General features: G+C 44.8%; 1 protein-coding gene across 1 annotated transcript in view; it reads left to right on the forward strand.

The window, feature by feature from the left end:
• Window positions 1-6,683: 6,683 nt before the first annotated feature.
• The window catches only part of DDAH1 (dimethylarginine dimethylaminohydrolase 1), a 54,833-nt gene continuing 40,584 nt past the window's right edge, over window positions 6,684-20,932 (forward strand). Inside the window, exon 1 of the mRNA XM_082052450.1 lies at window positions 6,684-7,005. Coding sequence (XP_081908576.1) covers window positions 6,700-7,005 — 306 coding nt within the window. The 5' untranslated portion in view covers window positions 6,684-6,699. The remainder of the gene's footprint in view (window positions 7,006-20,932) is intronic.

A 20,932-nucleotide genomic window follows, 5' to 3' on the forward strand; every position in this document is an offset into this window, starting at 1 on the left:
TTGTGTGCATACATATATAGATGTATGTATATATCTCTCGCTCACAATATTCTGTTTCTTGTGGATACAAAAGCTGATTCCACTGTAATAAATTTCAGGAAAATATACAGTTTCATAGTTGCATTTGCAAGTTATTGATCAAGTCAACACCAAATATGCACCAAGCATTTACAAATCAAGGCAAAAGATGCCTAAGTGATAAGAAAAGCTGGGAATTCATTCTCAGGCAACTGGCTCCTTGGAAGGAATGGGAAATGCAAACTAAGAAATGCAAGAAGTGCAACAGCCAAAGGTTATTGCATCTTACTGCTGAGCCTGCAATGGCTTTTCAGGCAAGGAAAAGGAAGAACAGGCTGCCACACCTGTGGGGTGCTGCCAGCTGGTCAGCTGGCTCCATTCAAAGGGGAAATGGAGACTTAGGATAAATATTAATAAACTACTCAAGTTACACTGTGAAAGGACCGGACTCCTTTAGAGATTTTAGCCTGCAATTAGCATTTTTAAGCTTTTGCTTTTTTAGGGAATAAAGGTATTGTTTTGGTGGAAGACTTGATGGTGAGGAAAACAAAATAAACAGCATGAGCATTATTCCTGTTGCATAAGTGCAACCCAGTTTAGCAGCCACGTTTTACCAAAGGGTTTGTCCTTCACTTCCCTCAGGCAGCCTTTTTGTCCTGCCCAGGGGGGCACCAGAAGCACCTTACAGCTTCTGATTTGGATTCGTGAGACCCGTTGAACAATAACTGTAAGTGCAAATGGCATGAGCCACCCTCTACTTCTACTGCTGAAGCTGATGCTTTCTTGTCAAGCTGATAAACAGCATATTTTATTAAAAATGCTGTCTGATAGCAGAAGAAGTCTTATTGTCTAGTTTTCCCAAGCAGCCACAACAAGAACAATTTACAAAGCACTTATCCTAGCCCTGTCTCCCCTTTCTTTCCTGGCTGGTGTGGTATTTCTGCTTTATTTCTGGGAAGTATATCCATCAGGGAAAAAAAATGTGTCTTTCTATTATTTTCTGTAAGAGATGTCAACTATTGTAATTCAGTATAAATTTCCAGAGTACTATTCTCATTTTTCAGTCATGGACATCTGAACAAGGGACTTTTCCCCTGCAAAGAAAGAAGGGCAGAAGTGGAGGTAAGGCATGGTGAAGGTGAGAAGGTAGGAACACAGGAGGTAAATAGTCAGAGTCCTGCAGCTCTCTCCCCAATTATCTGTTTGCTCAGCCAAGTGAATCCAAAAGTTGATCCTGGTTGCACTAGTGCAACCTATTGTAACAAAATCTGTGGGAAGACTATAAATGTGAGGAATGCTCTGTGCCTCTGCGTGTTGTCCAGGCTCCTTGGCGCTGTGTGTCATGGCAACAATGCTGCTGAAGCTGACTGTTAAAGAATCACCCTTTGACAGCTTTGTCTCCCAACAAATGCGTAGCTGTCAGCTCATGGGAATTCCTCCTTCTCCAGAGGATGTAAAATGCCAGCTGAGAAAATGCCCACTTCATTATCCTTTAGCAGACAAAATGAATACTATGTTTCCCCTGAACCAGCTATATATAGAATTAATCTGACCCTGGTAAGGCTCTGTGAGATAGCTCGGGTTCATCTCAGGCCAGGGAAAATGCTGCTCCCCAAAAAGGTTTCTCTACAGGGTGGCAGATGCGCTGCTGATTTACACCATCCAGAAGAGTTCGGTCTCCTCTTCCAGGAGTGATCTGTTACATACAGAATAGATAGTGAGCTAAATCTCCTCAGCATTTGAAAAATGTGAAAACACTCAGGACACACAGGCGTCTGTGCACTGGGGTGAAGTCAAGTGACTTCTTGCCTGCTGTCATTAGCTCCTCTAAATGAGGAGCCCAGACTCTTAATTATTTAGTAAAAACACTGCTTTACTGAATCACTGTGGTTTTTTTATTACAGTGCTAGAGCAGACATTGAAAACTTCCATGAACTATCTGGGTGAAATTCCCTTTGAGTTGCTTTTCGTACATTTAACATTTTTCTCTTCTGTGGCTGCGAGTAAGATCTGATCCTGTTCTTTTACTAAGAGAATGACCCATTGGTCATAATGGGAGTTTTTCCTGCGGAGCAGTGTTTGCTTCTGTTAATAACAGTGTTTAGCTGTGCAGTGGTTGCATAGTTTTCTATTGAGATGAAGAAATCATTCAAATTTGTATTTTAAAAAGCGAAACTCGGCGTCTCTCCATCTTTCCGGTGCATGTTCCCATCGCCGCAGCGGGATGCACTGTTGAATGCCTCAGTTGCCATCTCATCCTGGCTTTTCACTGTCTCAGGTTTCAAGTAGCATTTCATTAATAATGTGAGAGATGCCCATGAGGCTTTAGAGCCAGTGGTGTTGTTCCAGCATCTGCAAGCTATGGGGAGTGTGTTCAAACTTTGCAGCTCTCTAGCATGCTGGAGCAATCAGCTCCTGTGGTACGTGTTTGTGTTCGGCAGTGAGCCAAATTTCCTTTGTCGTGGTCACACAAACTGTTCAGCAGCAGTGACCAGCCGTGACCTTCAGCCAACTCGGTGTGGCGCGTAAAGGTTGCACATTTGTTATTGGGGACATCAGGCTCGTCATTACGTAGCTCTTTTCACTAAAATTATCAATCATTTTCAGTGTAAAAATGGTAATAGAATAATAAGACTGGAAAGGCCGTCTTCCCATCCATCTTTCTTCCCCAGCTCTGGTTTTCTGCTCCTGATGGATATTTCTTTACTTCTTCTGAAAAACACATGTTATGGAGGCTCCACATTCTTCCCAGGCAATCTTTTTCCCTGCTTCTTATTGCTAGAAAGTTTTATATACTTTTCCTTGCAACAATTTAAGTCTGTTTCTTCCCTTCTGCCTTGTGGAAATTATTCCCTCCATCTTCGTGGCAGCTTTTTACATGTCTGTAGACAGTTCTCAAGTTATGGCTCAAAAAAACCCCAAACTTATTGATATGCTTTTGGTGATTTTGTCAAATGGATGACATGTCACTCTGTGTATTGATGACTTTTCTGTCGTAAGTTTTAAACTATGTCTCCTTTTTCAATATCTATTCCTGTCTCCTGAAAGTGAATGTGCTATTCACATCTGCTTCCTCAAGTACATTTTGTAAGGCAATTTCCTTCTCACTGTCACTGCCAGCAGATGATTCTCTGTAGTGTCAGTCACGAAACACCTGGATTTGCATCCTTTTCTGTATTTTCTGTATGAAGCATTTTCTCGTTTCTCAATACAGCTTTCTATGACACTGCTTAAGCGGTCTGCAGTCCATCTTCTGTTGCAAGCATGGTTTTAATTGTTCTGCATGAATTCCGTAGTGTGACACAGCTCTTTTTCTTTTCTGGGGGCATCTTTGCTCTTTTACATTAGTCTCTCCAGCTGGACAAAATTACAGGAAAATACAGGATACAGAGCAAGGTAGACAACAAATACTACGTCACTGACTGTAACTGACCCATTTTGCATTACTGCATATGATGAATTTTAACATCACTCCTGCAAGACTGTGTGAACACATTCTATTATGTGACGTTAATTTGTGAGTAAACTGATATTTTGTTAATCTTATTATAAATATGCACAATTTTGCTCTGGCTGCATCTGTTCCTAGATTGTTAATGATGCCGTTCTGTTCAACATAAATAATAGAACAATCACAATCAGCAAACAGATCTTCATTTGTATTTAAACTGCACTGTTTATAAATGTATGGAAATACAGATGGCTTTTTTTTTTTTTTTTTTTTTTTACTGTAGTTGTTACTTCTGTAACCCTATCTAAACAGCTAAGGTTTTGTATTTCCAAAACACGTTGTATTCAAAACATACCGCTATCTCATACCACTGCATCTCAGAAAAAGATCCTCCTTCCTCCAGCCTGGTCTCCCATCATGCAGGAAGGTATTGAGAAGCTGTCAGAGTGGTACCTGGCCAGCTCCCAGAGAGCAGCGGTGGCCAGCTGAGGTCAGCCTGGGCCAGTGACAAACCTCCAGGGCAAACCTCACTGTCCTACTGTATCATGTGTGTACAAGATCTCTGTGTGGCATCGCCTCATAGCTCATATTCCTGTAATCTCCGTGAGACCTAAAAATCTTCATTGCTTGTAATTTCATAAGGTAGTTATGGATGACCGAAAAAAATCTGTGTTGACTAGAATTTTCCAGTCTGCTGGCTGCAAGAACCACTATTTTCAATACCTTTTCAGATAAGAAGCCTAGCAATTTTTTAAATTAGAGAAGGATAGTAACACTTTTTCTTCTGGTTAGAAGTCATGCTAACAAAAAGCAAACCAAAGCATATCAGTGGCCATATCCCAAATCTGCAAGAAGTAAAAGCAGGCTTTAACAGCTGTGGAAGAATCACACATTATACCAGATACAGCATAATACCATTTGTAGTGTTTTCTCAAGAATTTGAGATGTCCTACATGATAGCAACTCACCTCTCCATCTGTTTTAAGGAGAATAATATTTGCACGTTATTCAGTGAATGACAGTTATTCAAATAACTGTGCCTATGAATGTTAAGGCAGCCTTTAGCAGATATTTGGAGAATGTGTGGAAAATGCAGATGGAAATCTAGTCAGCTGCCATTTTGGAAGCATACTTTGATATTTCCTTCATGCTATTCATTAACCATATTCCCAAATGCTGAACATGCTAATGTCCGTGACAGTGTGGCCAAGGCAGCTGTCCGGGTTTTGTCTGAATACTGAAGCGGGAGCAGAGAGCTGTGTGCTGGTGGATCCCCTCTGTTGCCTGAGGGACACTTGAGAAAGCCTTGCCAGTAAAACAAGGTCAAGTGCCGGGTCCTACACTTGGGTCATTACAACTCCAGGCAGCGCTACATGGGAAAAGTGGCTGGAAAGCTGCCTGGCAGAAATGCATCTGGGGGTGTTTGACCACTGGCTGAACATGAGCCAACAGTATGGCCAGGTGGCCAAAAAGGCCAACAGCATCCTGGCTCATATCAGGAATAGTGTGTCCAGCAGGACTAGAGAAACAATCGCCCCCCTGTACTTGGTGCTGGTGAAGCCCCACCTCAAATCCCATGCTCAGTTTTGGGCCACTCACAACAAGAAAGACATGGAGGTGCTGGAGAGAGTGCAGAGGAGGGCAGTGAGGCTGTTGAGGGGTGTGAAGCACAGGTCTTGTGAGGAGCAGTTGAGGGAGCTGGGACGGTTTAGCCTTGAGAAAAGGAGGCTGAGGGGAGACCTTATCACTGTCTACAACTACCTGAAAGGAGATTGTAGCACAGAGGGTGTTGGTCTCTTCTCCCAAGTAGCAAGTGATAGGACAAGAGGAAATGGCCTCAAGTTGTGCCAGGGGAGGTTTAGATCGGATGTTAGGAAAAATTTCTTCATGGAAAGGGTTGTGAAGCACTGGAACAGGCTGCCCAGGGAAGCGGTGGAGTCACCATCTTTGGAAGGGTTTAAAAGGTGCATAGACGACGTTCTTAGGGATCTGTTTTAGTGCCAGAGATAGGTTACAGTTGGACTTGATGATCTTGAGGGTCTCTTCCTAACCAAAATGATTCTATGATTCTAAAAGAAGAGCTGAAGGAAAATTAACATTCCTCCTTTGCTCTGGTGAGAAGAGACCTCAGAGGTACCTGGGAGGGCAGCACCAGGAGCCAGGGCTGGTGCTGTGGATGTATCCCATGGAGCAAGGTCTGGCTCAAAGCCTCATTCATCTCCTGCCTGGCAGCCCGAGGTGTGTGCCAGGAAGGGCTGGTCCTCCCTGGGATAACCTCCAGTCAGGATAAAACCTGGGGAAAATGAAGAGGAGGGAAGAAAGGGTTTCTTTTAGGGGAAGGTTGGAAAATGCTCATTGTTTCAGTCCCGAAGGCAGAAGTGGAGCAAAATGCTAGTGTCCCTTCTACCCCACAGAGGTGGAAACTTTGGCATTGTAAAGGAATGGAAGAAGGTGGACATGCTCTGGTGGTGAGTGGCCCTGTAGAAAGCTGTGATGAAGGATTAGGAGGTGGCTGGGTTTATTTCCTTTGGATTTGCATTTGGAACTGCCTTTGCCATGGGATATTCACAGATAAACCACCCAGCCTCTTGCTCTGCTGCCAGGAAGCAGCAGGCAGCTGCAGAGGGCACACATGCAGCCAGCCCGATGCATCCTTGAGCAGAAAGGGTGAGCACAGCCATCCCCCTGCCCGTGCTGAGCTTGAATGAGTTTAAAAATGCTGGGAGACATAGGTGTTTCAATTATGCTTTGTGTTTATACATGATTACATGAAACTACTGTGTGAAAGCACACTGCCCCTCAAGCCACGTTGTGGCACCGGAGCCCCAAGGCAAGCAAAGGCAGCCCCGACGCCCTGTCCAGCTGCAAGCCCTGGGGCAAGCGTCCGGGCCTCCCAACAAGAGCATCGCGGCCCCACCGCCCCTCCGCGGCCGGGCCGCCGTGCCCGAGGCGATGGGCTCCGCCCTCGGGCCGGGCGGGTGGTGCCGCCGCTCCCGCCCGCCGCACAGGTAAGCGGCGCCCTGCGGGGGGCGGCCAATAGCGTGGCCCGGCCGCCGCCGCCAGCCAATGGGAGCGAGCTTGGCGGCGGCCCCATGGAAATATGCCTGGTGGGGAGCCAATGGGGCGCGGCCGGGCCGCGGGCGGCGCTTTATCAGCTGCCAGGGCCGGCGGCGGTCGCGGCTGCCCGTCCCTCCCTCCTTCCTTCGGACCTGCTGTTCCCGCCGCGCAGCATGGCCGGGCTGGGCGGCGGCCCCGCCGCCTTCGGGCGCTGCACGCACGCCGTGGTGCGGGCGCTGCCCGAGTCGCTGTGCCGGCAGGCGCTGCGCAGCACGGCGGGCCCCGAGGTGGACTTCGCCCGCGCCGAGCGGGAGTACCAGCTGTACGTGGGCGTGCTGCGGGGCAAGCTGGGGCTGCAGGTGCTGGAGCTGCCGGCCGATGAGAGCCTCCCCGACTGCGTCTTCGTGGAGGACGCGGCCGTGGTCTGCGAGGAGACGGCTCTCCTCACCCGCCCGGGCGCGCCCAGCCGCAGGAAGGAGGTGCGGTACAGTACGGTGCGGTAGGGCCCGGGCCGGGGGGAGCGGTGCCAGCACCGTGCAGGTGGGCTGAGGCGGCCGCGCTGTCGGGCGTGTCCCTGGGCCCGCCCCGGACTCGCGGCGGGAGTGGTGTGGGGGCGGCGGTGCAGCGGCGGCAGCAGGGATCGCTGGCGGAGCAGCAGCCCTCCTCGGGGGGACCGGCGCGGCGGGTCCGGCAGCGGCTCTTACCCGGCGCCGCGGAGCCCGCCCGCGCTGGGGCTTGGTCAGAGAGCGGCGTTCTCCGGCCCCTGAAAACAAGGGGAGGGTGTGAACTATGAGTCATCTCTTCTGGGGCGTGCGGGATCCTGCACTGTGCCCCCTTGCCCATCTTGGCCCTGCGGGATGGATCACCAGTCGGTTGTGCAGGTTTGCGTCCATGCTGCTCAGTCCAAACCCTGTATTCATTACATGTTCAACTTAAGCTCTGTTGCCGGCAGTGTATTACTGATACCTACGGTAACAGTACCAGCTGGCCTGTGCACAAAAGCTGGTGTTTGCTTTGTGTAGTCAGCATTGGCCTGAATGCCCTTGAACCTGATGTGGCCTTCCCTGAACAGGGCCTGTGGGCTGGAGGTGCGTGGATGCACAGGGGATACAGGCAGTCTTGTTGGAGAGAAGTGTGAAGGATGTACATCGCAGGAGCCTTACTTTAGCTATTCTTTGGACTATTTTATGCACTCAACTAATTCATAAACTAGTTTGTCAGACAGTGCATGCAGTGAAGTGCCACACAGTTATCTCCTCAATGAGTTGTGAGTAGTCAATTAAACCTTACCATATCTGAAGCTGCAGAACTACTACACTGGCAACCTGCCTTCCTGTAAGCATCTCTTAACATAACCTCCCTCCAGTTATCATCTTCTCTGTGATACCATAGCTCATCATGTGATCTGCCAGCATGTGCTGTTGTGCCCATGGGATGGGGATGGACCACTGGCTGTAGGACACCAGTAGCTGCTCTGGGCCATTGAGTGCAATGGATTAGCATCTCCACTTGGTATTTTTGATACAGTGCCCTTCTTTTAGCAGTAACAATGTTTGCTTGAATTTTGTCCAACAGAGTAACAGTCTGAGATAGGGCACAGATCTTGTACACATGCACTCTCTCGTGCATATCCATATGTATTTACTCCTTGAAGCACATCTGAATGTTCTTAAGGGCGACAGCATCAGAGTAGAGTGTGTTTGCCACATGCTGCTCTAAGCAGCTGTTTCTCAACCAGAGTCCAAGTAGGCTTTCATGGGTCCTTCCCATGACTCACTGGTATGTAGCTGTGTGACTCCATTGCCATTTGCACAATTTCCCCTTTAGGAGAAAAATCTCAGTTATTGCACTTTGTGCAAATTCAATAACTAAGATATTTCTCCTGAAGGGGAAATGGTGCACATTCACAAATGCGTGTGGGAGAAATCAGCTCTGGCTCAATATGATTTTTTTTCAATTTTGAAGTCTCAAATTGTGCCAACACACAGTGAGTTACAAGAGACAAGATATGACAGCAGAGCTGAATGTGAGAGTGGCTGTAACTATTTGCTATATCATTTGAAGTGCCATAAGGAAGTTAAGAAGCATTACATGAGGAAGTGAAGGATGTGAGAAACTTTTTATTCTCTACAGAGAAGCAGATTAATTTTTCTTCCTTCTCCCTTCAGTGTCTCTAGTTGTTCTGGCTCAGCAAAGCTAGTTGACACAGACATGTAACTCAAGGTTGCAGGAGTAATGGAGGAGAGTTAGTGATGTGTGAGGCAGAGAGAATGGGTTTGCCAGACACTTGAGCAAAACAGTGTTGGGTGCAAGTACCTGACAACATTAGCCCTTTCCTGGAGTTAAAACCAGCAAACTGAGCACCAAATTAGTTGTATCTGCCTGATACAAGTACAAGTCAGGTAAAGCAAAGCTTTTTTTTCTCTTAACAAAAAAACCACAAGATGTCACATTTACTTTTGTAATCCTGAACATGTTAAATTGTTTTAAACCATAATTAGATGTTATTTCCCAGCATTCATGAAAATTAAAAATAATTGTGCTGCAGGGTATGCATATGGTAGCAATTTATCATTGAATTACAGTTTGTCAGTTTGAGAATAATACAAAATTTGTTCTGTTTATATTCTGTTTGGTTTTTTTTGTTTGTTTGTTTGTTTGTTTTTTGCTTGGCCTGTGCCTTCTGGCACTGAGACCAGGTTTCTTATTGATCAACTCTATATTTTGCATGAAGTAGTAGTTCAGAAGTGGCTGGAAGTAAAGCCTGAACATAGTAACTTTTTACTAGAAACAGCAAAACAGTTTTACTTCTTTCCATGGGTGACTTGTCCAGGCAGAGTCATGAATCAAGAGGAGAAAAAAAAGCTTTGAAGCATAATTTGAACCTTATTAGTTCTCTTAGATGATGGAATGATCACTTCCCTGAGATTTCTGTGAAGTAAAAAAGAAAAATAATTGAACAAACTTCCTCTTAAAGCTATAACAATGCATGACACTGCAATGTAGTGCTTGTCTGAACATGTAATTCTTAATTATTTACAACAATTCTTCCTCCTGGATACATCTTTACAGCAGAGCTTTGCAGAGAAGGGGAGAAGATGCTCATTTCTGTGGGATGATGCCTGGCTGCGCCTGGTCCTTCTCTCCTCCCTGGCTTGTGGCTACTCCGAGCTGAGGGAGCCCAGTGCCTGCTCGTGACCCTCCTGTTCATCCTGGGGGTGGCTGCCAGCAGCCTCCCAAGGGCTTTTCTTAGGTTTGTGTTCAGTCCCTAAATTCCTCATCAACATAATTCCTGGAGGCTGGTGGCAAGTGAAGTTGCTGCGGGGTCTGTCCTAGCATCTGCCCTGTTAAGTGTCTTTATCGGTGAGCTGGAGGAGATGGGAGCACCTGTATCAAGCTGTCAACAGCCCTAAATAGGGGTGAGGGTGGCAAGGGTGAGAGGCAATACCCATGAGGTCTGGGTTGCTGTTCAGAGCGCCCTCACCGGCAGACCCATGGGGGCCTTATGGAGTTGAACAGGGACAAATGCAGAGTCCTGCCCTGGGGAAGGAAGGATCCCTAGGTGGGACTGAGTGGGTGGGAGACAGTTCTGCAGAAAACCCATGGGGAGGTCTCATGGGCATCACAGTGGCCATGAGTCAGCAGTGTATCCCTGCAGTAAAGAAGTCTAACAGGGTCCTGGGCTGTATGAACAAGTGCAGAACCAGTAGACTGATGGAAGTGATTGCACTCTCTACTTGGCACACTGAAATTGCATCTTATCAAGAACATGAAGCCAGGCTGTTCAGTTATGTGGCAGGAGGGCAAGAGGCAACAGATATAGACTGAAGTATGAGGTTTTAATGGAATTTGAGAAGACTTTTCAGTGGGAATAGCCAAGCAGTGGAACAAGGCCCTGAAGAAACTGTGCAGTCATCGTCCTTGGAAGTTTTCAAGACCCAGCTGGATAAAGCCCTGAGCAACCTGGCCTGTTTTCATAGCTGGCCTTCCCTTGAGCGAAAAGCTGGCTTGGAAACCTCCTGAGGCCCGTTCTAACCTGAATTATTCTGTGAGCATGAAACTGGTTGTATGTCAGGATACATGGAGTCGGGCATTTGTCAGTTGAACTGCCATGAAATCTTAACTGTTGAGACAGCAGACAGTCATTAAATATGGGTGGTTCCTGGATCCACTGCTAGAAAATCCAGGGATGAAGCCCTTTGAAACCAGTTTCTTCATGCTGCCTCTGAAAGACCGTACTCCTACCTCAGCTGGCTCGGTCAGCCTGGTATGGAAGCGAACCAAGGCTGTTGTAGTGCATTGTCACTCGTATGGTCAAAGGGGTGACAGAGAAGGAAAGAGTGGATCCAGTTTACTTACAGCACCAGTTTCTCAAAGTGCAATCTCTTATTCTTTTTATGTAACATAAGTGCAAACCTATGAATATTTCAGTTGGTGTATGCTTGGCTTAACCCAGTTAAGGTAAAGCTCAACTCTTGAGTGTGCACTCCTGACCTGAGCCTCCCTGTAAGGCAGGACTTGGCCAGCCTTGTCTTGCTGATCTCTTAAATGTTTAACAGACTTCTGTACCAAGTGGTCAGGAGCAGTGGAGGGTGAGGGACACAGGGTTGTAGGGTACCACTTCTGCAAAGAATTAATAGAGTGGGAGCTTGTGTGCAGGAAACCTGCCAGGAGCTGTGTGGCAGGTCAGGCTCTGAAGCCTGATCAGACCAGTGGAAGCTGAAGGGCACAGGGGGCTGCCAAGGGGCATCCCAAAGCCAGCAGCCTGGCTGAAGATTCAGCTGGAGCAGCACTGTTTCAGGTGCATTGTGCCTCCTGATAAACTGTATGCCAGATGTGTGAACTGAGCAGCACTGTTTCCATCTCCCGTTTTGTGTACTGAGAACCTATAATGCAGTATTTAAGAACTGGTGCAGCATGTTCTTTCACTGACTAGACTCCTTATTAAGAAGGCTTGTCATCAATTACTGTAATGCTGTATGCAGCAGGCAAATTTCTGCTGAAGTTTGTAATAACATTGATTGAGCTTTCAGGCTTTATACGTACTTTTGCTTACCCTTCTAGCCACGTTGGAATCTTTACTGGTTGTCTGTATGGAACAAAACAAAATAAAATCTGGGGTTATGTCTGTTCTTGCTCCAAGTTATTGTAGGGAGAAAAAAGGGTTGAATTAAATTTGGTCATGTTCAGTCAGTACTGGGAAAAAGCCCAGTATTTTTTTAGTAAAGTAGAAAAATAATTCATGCATTTAATGATTTGTTTGCAAGAGTCAGACTTATTTCATGGCATTATGTTTCTGTCTTATCAACTTCTGAACTTACTTTAAAATTCATAGTTTCTGTGGAGTTTTGGATTTATCAGAAAGGTAAAGGCTTTTGAAGCAAGCCAGAGGTAGACAGCTAATGCAGATAAGCTGGTGTCTTGTTTATCTGTGTGCAGTCACCAGTGCACTGGATGTTCAAGTTGAGTAACTGCAATGGAAATGTTGTGATCGCTGATCAGGTTGCCAGTTCCAGCACCTTTTGTTCCAGCAGTATGTTCTCAGTTGTTTGTTCCTGTAGTATAAACTCTTCACGTCACCTTCTGAACACAACAGGGTTAGTTGCTGACAAGAGCCCTCATCAGCACATTGCTTTTACTGCCTAAGTTGTCTTAATGTGCTTGGGATAGCACAAAACAGCATTTTCACCATTTCTGTAGTTATGCAGACAGATGGAAACCCAAAAGCTCAGCAAAATGCACCCACAGTGAGCTGGCCTCTTCTCAGCTGCTGTATAGGGAAAGGAGAATAGCTGGTGCTGGGAAAGCTTCAGAAGCTGCTGTAGAGGAGATCCCTATGCTTCTTTCCTTGGTTCTCAAGAAGAAACTTCCACACAAGAGTTTTGTTCTTCCCTAGCCCCCAAGACCCACTGGGAACAACTTCTGGGGCTGCATTTCTGTGGTACAGGAGGACAGACAGTCCTTCAGCAGTAAGCACAGGGGGTGAGCAGCAGAGGAGTATGTCCAGTTCATTCCTCTCTGCAAGCATTGGAGATGCCTTTTGAGCATCTCTGGGTACATCTTCCTGACTGTGCTTGCTGGGTGGCAGAGCTTTGCCCACAGCAGTGCTGCTGCGGAGCTCCCAGCTCCGCAGGGCCAGGTGACCTGCTGAGTCCCCTGCCTGCTCAGCTGCCAGCTCCTTCCTACCCCATACAGCTTCTGCAAGGCTGTGCAGCCACGTATGAGCTAGAGCTTGTGTCCTGTGCTGGGCTGCAGCCCCAACTGCAGCTTCTGAGGTGGAGGCTTCTGAGAAAACAGAAGGTGAAAGGGTTTAGTGAGTTATGTTTTGCATAGACTACAAGTAATGCTACTTAGCTACTAAATGCTTCCTCCACTCCCTCTGCAGACTGAGGCAGAATAATGGTGTCTGTTACAAAGTAACAGAAAAGCTAGGCTCAGGAGAAACAGATTCAAGGCTCTGCTAGCTCCTGAGCTTAATCAGGTTATAGGGTTTTCGTTTTATTTTATAGCACATGCTAGTACAAAAGGACCTGTATTTGCTGACTAATCACTCCAACCAGCATCTCTCTGCACAACTGGCTAAGATCTGTCTCATTTCTGTGGAGGATTAGCACTTGCTGATCACTAGAGAAGCAAGAGATTAAACATTTTATTAGCATTTTAAATAATTCATAGTTCTTTAAACTGTCACAAGAAATTGTGGAGGTCTTGTGCATTTGCACTGACTTCTTTGCATGTCTTTATTGTGGTTTACACTTGGTATCACAGACTAACTTTTGTATTCTGCCTAGAAAGCTTATAATAGAAAGCATAGAGGTTACCACTGTATCTTTTAGTGCTTAAAGCAGCACATTCTACACAGAGCTATACGCAGGCTCCTTTAGCATGTCCTTTTTAGTCTTCTCTGAAAATCAGACGGAAAGCATGCAAGATGCATGCAAGTTTGTTATGTGCAGTTATATGGAAAGCAAGTTGAGAAGTACCATCAAACTCCAGATAAAATGTATACCCGAGTTTTAACATGGATTTTGGTTTTGTTTTGCAGAGCATATAATTGGCAGAACCAATGTAATGATCTTCCACAAAGCATGTGTTACTTGGAGGCTTTCTCCAGGAGCAAACGGATGATGCCCATCATAGCATACAGGAGGGGATGAAGTAACTCTTGTCAGAATATGCATCAGTGTCTTCTTTAATATATTTCATTAGCTTTCATTTTTGGTGTTTCTGTATTAGCACACAAATTAACTGAAAAACACGCAGTAGAGGAGAAAAGCTTCTTAAACACTACTTAAGTTTGCTCTTAAACAGTATTGGGAAGTTTAAAAACCAATCCTTTGGACAGTATCAGATAGACCTGTATCAGGAACCTATGTAATGGCGGTATCAGTAGGCATGAGAAGGGATGTTCATGGCTGCTAATGTAGCTCTGACCCTACATTAATAGAGCTGACACTTTGGATGAATTGCCTATACCAAGAACTGTATTTTTTCATTTTCAATTTTGCTTCTGTGATCACAGATTTAATGAAAATGTTAGGAAGTAGCTTCTAGTCAGATCGATATAAGTGGACTGTATTCATTGTAATTGGTTTCTATCTATAGAACTGTAAAACAATCTTTAAGGACAGTCTAGGACCAGCTTGAGTTTCATGCTTTTCTAGCAGAGGCAATATTTAGACCTCGTTATTAAATTGCAATGTCAGGTTTCTCGGTAATACACAGGTTCCTGACCAGAAGATTAAAAAAAAAGGTAGAACCTAGATTAAATGCCTGGTTTTTGTTTTGTGTTTTTTTTTTTAATCTCCTGTGGACACTTATTATTGTGCAAGCCTGATGTCAGCTTTTGTACCTTGTTAATTACTGTTCCTTTAGCTGTAATAAATAGCCCTTGGTGAGCTTATGGTTCAGTGCAAATGCTAAGTGGTTAAAGGTTCCAAATAACCATAAGCATTTCCTCAAAGTGAAAAGAGCCTTTTTTGCTGCTCTGACTATACATATGGCTTGGAGCTACTCTGCTGCTTCGGCAAGAGATTTTTGGCCAGACTTTCAAATTGAAACTATTAATAAATCTTTTTCTTTGGTAACTGCCCCACTTAAAAGCATTGTAAAAACCAGTTTATCACAGTCACTGCTGGAATTTTGGTTTTGAGATTCAAAGGTGGGTTCATAGCATCCCCAGTGTAGGTTGCTTGAGTTTTGATATTGAAGAGATGTACAATGATCACTTTATGATCGTTTAGGAAGAGATGTCTCATGTTTTTAAACATTATTTGTCTAGCTACATGTGTAACCCAGTAGAACAGATATTCCTTAATTTTTTTATTCCCATTATCTTTTGAATGTTTGTGTTTCTTTGCAGGCCCTCTGGCAGTTGACTTTGTAAGGACAGTACTTACCACATTCTGGTGCCCAGTTCATTGTGCTCACTTGGTGCCCCAATGCTGCCTCTTGTCAAGCTGCCTTCAGTTCTAGGGTCCTGATGATTTTATACAAAACTCCTAATGTTGCATATAAAACCAGTGTGATTCCCTTGATGCTAATTCAAGAACATGAACATCAGCTGTGGCAGGTGACAGGCTGGTTAATTGTAGCACATAATTCTGATGTGGAAACATAAATGTGGCAGAGACAAAACATGTTTGTTACTGCTTTTCTCAAAACCACATTTGATCAACAAGGTCAGCTGTCTCCTAAGAAAAACCTCACTGCCTTCTGTTGTCTCTCTTGGTGAGGTGACCAGGGCATGCAGCTCTTCAGCAAGCATGACGTGTCTAAACACTGACTTTTTAATGAAAATAAACATATGCACTTTAATTTCTACCAATATTACTGGTTATTCTTGCTGGTTTCTCTGCAGTGACTCTGGAACAGGAACTCTGCTTCTGCTGCAGACACAGCTGACTCCACCAAGGGTGCGGGGGGAACTGACCACAAGCTTTACCTTGCAATATTCCACTCATACTGAGTATTTTGTGAGTTTAGCAACTCAGATTAGCCTGGGAAAACAGTCTCTATGCTTTTGTGTTGTTCAGCTTTCAGAGGATTTATTGTCTTTGCCAGAAGTCTCCTACATAGACCTGATTATTGAATGTCAGCTATACAAAGAAGAGTCTTCATTGCCCATAAGTTACCACAGTACTTCTGTATAGAAGCCATAGCTTATGGCAGGCTTGCAGAGAATACATTCCTACCAAGAAATAAATTACTGACAGTTATTACTGATCATTAATTGCTTAAAAAAAAAAAACAACACCATGTGGACACAACTTTTTGTTTTGTTTTTGTTTTTACAGGAACATCTCTCTAATCAATCAAGTCTATGGTGTAAGACAGCTTCATTCTTGGTATCAGATCTGGGCAGTCACAGTTCTAGGGTGAAGATAAATGATGTAGCCACAGCATCAGGTGACAGTATCTATTCTTGCTGTGTCTTTTGTAGCAGTATTAGGAATTTTTCTTTCAGGGAAAAATTAAATGAAATGCTTTATGGTGGTGATGTACTCAAGTCAGGCCTTGCATTCATCCAAGGCCACTGATCACATACAAGTTAGCTGACTATACTGTAATGTGCCATCTTTCTGCCATTTTGAGTCAATAGCAAAACCAAACAATTATTTCAAAAATAGCTTGTTCGAGACTTGCAGAACTCATTTTCATTTCAGTGGAGATTCAGTATTTGGCACTATCTTTAAAAGTAATTGTGATAATTTGTTTCTGGAAGGTTTATGTATGTTAATAGTCAAGGGACTGGCTATCCGTGTTTGTCTTTGGACATCAACCAAAGTTCTCTGGCAAGATGAAATTTTGTCTCAGCTCAGTCCCAGCTGGCCACTGAAGCAAACCGAAACAAGACTGCCACATAATTGGATGTTATTGGCAGTGTTGTGATTGATTTTGATTTTCTTTTTTCTGAGGCTTAATGTAAGAGTTGTTGGGGAAGCTGTATCCCATACCTCACAGAAAGGGTGAACTTACAGAATAAGAATTCTGCTTGTGCATATGGCTCTGCACTTTAGTACGGTTGATATCCTCAGTCACAGACCAGCGGTTGTGGAGATGGTCACACTCTGGAGAGTTTCACCTCTCCAGATAGCTGAGTGTGCCTGTCAACACGCTGCTTAAAAAAAGTGATGAATCTCAAGTATCTCATGTTTTTCCAATGCTGTACAGAGGAGAGGTGATGTGGCTATTACTAGCCACTAGGTATTCACTGGAGTTTAATGCACTGGTTCATGACTCAGTATCTGTTACAAGCCTCTGATGGGAATGCTAGTGCCTGTGCTTGTGAAGTGTGGCAGCAAGAGCTGAGGTGAGCAGTGCTGCTGAGAGGCAAATAAAAACTGGTAGAAACCATAGATACTGATGGAGGATGATGTGAATTGGATACTCTATTTTTCTAGTAAACACTGAAGTCATATACAGGTTTGCCTGTTTTTTTTTTTTTTTTTCAAGGAGTGAGTCCTGTAGCCACGTGTATTCAGAAACTTCCAAATGAGGTGCTTTCCTGGAGTAGAGGGTGTTGGGGGAGGAGGCAGCACAGGGCTGTGATAGACCCTTTTCCACATTCCTCCTGGCTGTAGCAACTCAAAATGTGTGCAAAGAACCACTGGGATTAGCGTAGTTTTCAGAAGAAATCAGGCAGATACTACTCTGCTCTTGGCCTTACTGATCTTTGTCCAGCAATTCCTGATGCCATTGACTGAACTAAACTTTTTTTAGGTTAGGACAGTCCCTTCTAAATGAGCCTTTCCAAAACTCTTTTAAATGCTATATACCTTGAGTATTGCTGAAAGGCTGTTTTTTGACTGGTCTTAAATTGATTATTCATCTGGACCTGAAATGCTATATGAGGTTGTGGTTACCCACTCCGGAAACACAGTGTAAGCAGAAAAGGTAGGGATGGATGAGAAGACCTTGCTGCAGTGTAGGACTGCTTCTGTATGAAGTGACACTAATTAGATAAATGTCTTCAGCCCAAAGTTATTTTGGGCAGGGAGGAGAGAAGCAGGAGAGCTCTACAACATCTCAAATGATACAGAGCAAACTAACTGTGAATGCTAGTATGAAAATTAATGACATCCAGAGAAATACCCAGGCAGCAAATTGAAGCAGGAGGAAGTACCTTGTCATGCAATGCACAACTGAACCGCCAGATTCATTGCCAGGATGCTGCGGGGGCCAAAAGTACAGCTGGATGTCAACTAATCATAAAGACATCCATCAATAGCTGTTTAACACTTTGATCTAGATGCAATATCTGGCTTTGGAAATATGTACACTGCCTTTTACAGTAATCTGGGGAAAATACACTGGAGACAGCAGCACTCTGTACTTGTCCTCTTTCTGTTATTCTTTCCCAAAGCTGCCAGCACTGGTGACTGTTGGAGTTGGATATACAGGTCCCTGTGACCCACTTCAGCTGTTCATGTATTATGAATAAGCTGTAATACTGATAGCTGTTTAGCAGATTCATTATGAGTGGCTTGCTGTGATCCTGAAGGTCATGAGTTGTCCAGGAACTGCCATTTGGGAGGCAGTTGCCCTGTCTTAACCTTGCAGAGACCTTTCTGGTGTTTCTATCCCACAAGGTAAGGGGAACCTGCATTCAGGCTCAATCAGGGTGTCTGATGGCACAAGATGGGCCATCACTAGCACCAGAAATGGGTCCTCTGAGGTCAGATGTTGGTTTATTTTTTTCTTCCCTTCTTCAGTACATCCATCCTATAACAGATAGTCCACCATTAAGGCAGATATTTTTATGTCAACAGTATAAAAGAATTTTTTCCCCCCTTAGCAAGTCAGATTAACCCTAAGAAACAGTGCACACTTTGTAAAGCAGAGATTTCTCATTGGGAAATGTTGTTTCTACATTTTCCACATCAGCTGTGAAAACATATTGCTATCCAAGCTTTGCAAAATGATTCTTAGAAGGGCCCAGCAGTGAATACTTGAATACTTGGCATACAGAAGTTTGATATATTGAGAGCCAGGCTTAATGTTATGGAAGAGAGTGTCCTAGAAGAGCCTTTGCAGAAAGGTGCTGGGGGAGGGCAATCTCCTGTGGGCCCTGGGGTCTGTGGTGCTGTGGGACAGTTAATGGCAGCTGATAACCTGCCAGTTTGTGCTATGGACATGATGGACAGGCTTTTCACAAACAGCCTGATAAAGATCAGATGAGCCCGAAAATACCAGCATAGATGACAGGAAATAGTTGTTAATTTTCAGAGTGCAAGGGGGTTTTTGGAAAAAGGTGCTGCTTTTTTCTGCCCTTTTACTCTCCCTGCTTTGCAGCTAATGGTGTCACTAAAAAATTGGAGAGCAAAACTGCTGGTCTTTTTATGCCTGCAAACAGCAGAAGCAGGAGTCAACTCTAGGTGGCTTTGATGAATGGCAGGCTGCCAGGAGTGGCATCCATCTTATTATCTGAGATAATGTCACGAGCAGCCTGAAAGCCATTTCCGACAGAAGAACATCAAACCAACCATGCATGGTGCAGAGCTGGCTGGAGAGCTTTTACAGGAGCAGGACTGGAACTGATGTGGCTGGGGCTGGATGGTAAGGACTCTTTGTGGCTGTGTTTCCAAAAGTCCTCCCAGCTGTCAGCCCTTTGCATGGAAGCCTGGTGTGTTCCCATGGCATCAGCGATGCCCTGATCAAACGGACCTGTGTGTGTTACAGCTTGCTGGGCTTGAAAGAAGGGCTCTTGAGCAGCATCTGTGCTTTGGTGCAGGTCACTTGGCTGTGGTAACACTCCCAATGTGTTTGTCTGACCCAGCAGCTGGAGCCGTGGCTCCCCTGCAGCCTTGATTGCTGTGGCACTGTGTCCTGGTCATGCAGGATGACTGGACAGCAGCAAAAGTAGATGTCAGGGAAGGTGTAACCAATACAAAGAAGGGCAACTGCCATCTGGACTCTGACGCAGGCAGCCGGGTTTGTGGTACCAGTGGGAAAATCCCCTTTGACTGCCCCTTCCACTAACTGCAAGTGTGTCCTGTCTCTCTGGGGCTTTGTTTCATGTGCTGGCTTTGATATTTTCTGAGCATGGATTTATATTTCGCATTTCTCCACCCTTAGGGGAACCTTGGCACAGATGTCAGCAGCCACCAGAAACTGCCAAAAGCTTTTGTGCAGTTGAAATATGCTCTGTCCGGACTTCATCTTAAGGACTAAAGGCACTGCTTGTAATTCTGCACCAGGCTTCTCCGATTTTAACCTAGTTTCCACTTTGCTTAGTTTTCTTACCCTCTTTACAAGATTTCTGCACACAACCAGAAGCCTAACAGGAGCTCCTAAATGTCTGCCAGCCCTCCAACGTGCAGCAGCATTCGTAATACTTTTTAAGAAACAGGTTTGTATTTCTCCAGGATGGAATGTAAACAAAGGGCTACTAATAAAACAGTGTGTAGGGTCTTATTCAGATTTATATAAATCCTGAGGCCAGGTCTAAAAATAGTACCCTGTTTTGCATTCCTGAGAGCAGATTCACCGCATGCCTACATCTGCCACGAAGTGCTGTGCTGTTAGCAAACTGGACGTCTTGAGAGTGGTATGAAAAGTACTGAAAACCCGTTTAAAGTTTATTAGCCTTACAAAATACACATTGACAGTCATGTTAAATATTTAAACGCATGGAATAGACTGCAACCTTGGTACTGACAGGAGGCACCCAGTATGGGAAACAGCCTGGAGGTGTCCATGGGAGAAGTGCAAGCTTTGGCTGCCTGTTCTGAGGCTGGTGGGATGTGGAGCAGAGAGGAGTGTGGCAGAGCTGGATGTAGATTGGGCTGATGGTTTCAGTCCAGGAAGGAGTGAAAGGATAAAGACAGGCAATTACTGTGCATATGTTATATTAGGTCTCAAGGAGATGGACTTCTTTTAATGTTAAGGCTTGTGCCTGTGACGCAAGTCTATAAGTAGCTGGGGCTCGATTCCGTAAGGTGCCAGTGCTTAACTCAGAACCTGTAATCAGTCGTCTTAGCTTAAAGCACTTAAACTCTTTCCTGCCCTGTGTCTGCTTACTTACCATCTCTCTGAGCTGATCTCATGATCATGTTTCTCAATACTGGAAAGTCTGACATAATGTAACATTTGTCAAGATGATATAGCTTTAGCTTTAAAGTGCTTCTTAGCCTTAAATATTGACAAGGAGATTTCAGACTGTACTGTGGTGCCCGTGAAAGTGTGTGGTTAATAGCACAATAGAATTTGCATGCATAGTAACACTAAATACAGCATATAGCAATATTAAATATATCCTGCAATGAGTTTTAAGAACAAGCTAAATCCATGTGGAGCATGGATCTTCAAAGAATGCTTAATCTTTGTGCCTTGCTTTCTGCATGCTTCTCCAGGGCTGAGAAAGCTGTCACTTCACTGTGGATGCATAAAGCATGTCACATGCCT

Source organism: Streptopelia decaocto (genome assembly GCF_964273445.1).
Source record: "Streptopelia decaocto genome assembly, chromosome: 5".
NCBI classification, from domain to species: domain Eukaryota; kingdom Metazoa; phylum Chordata; class Aves; order Columbiformes; family Columbidae; genus Streptopelia; species Streptopelia decaocto.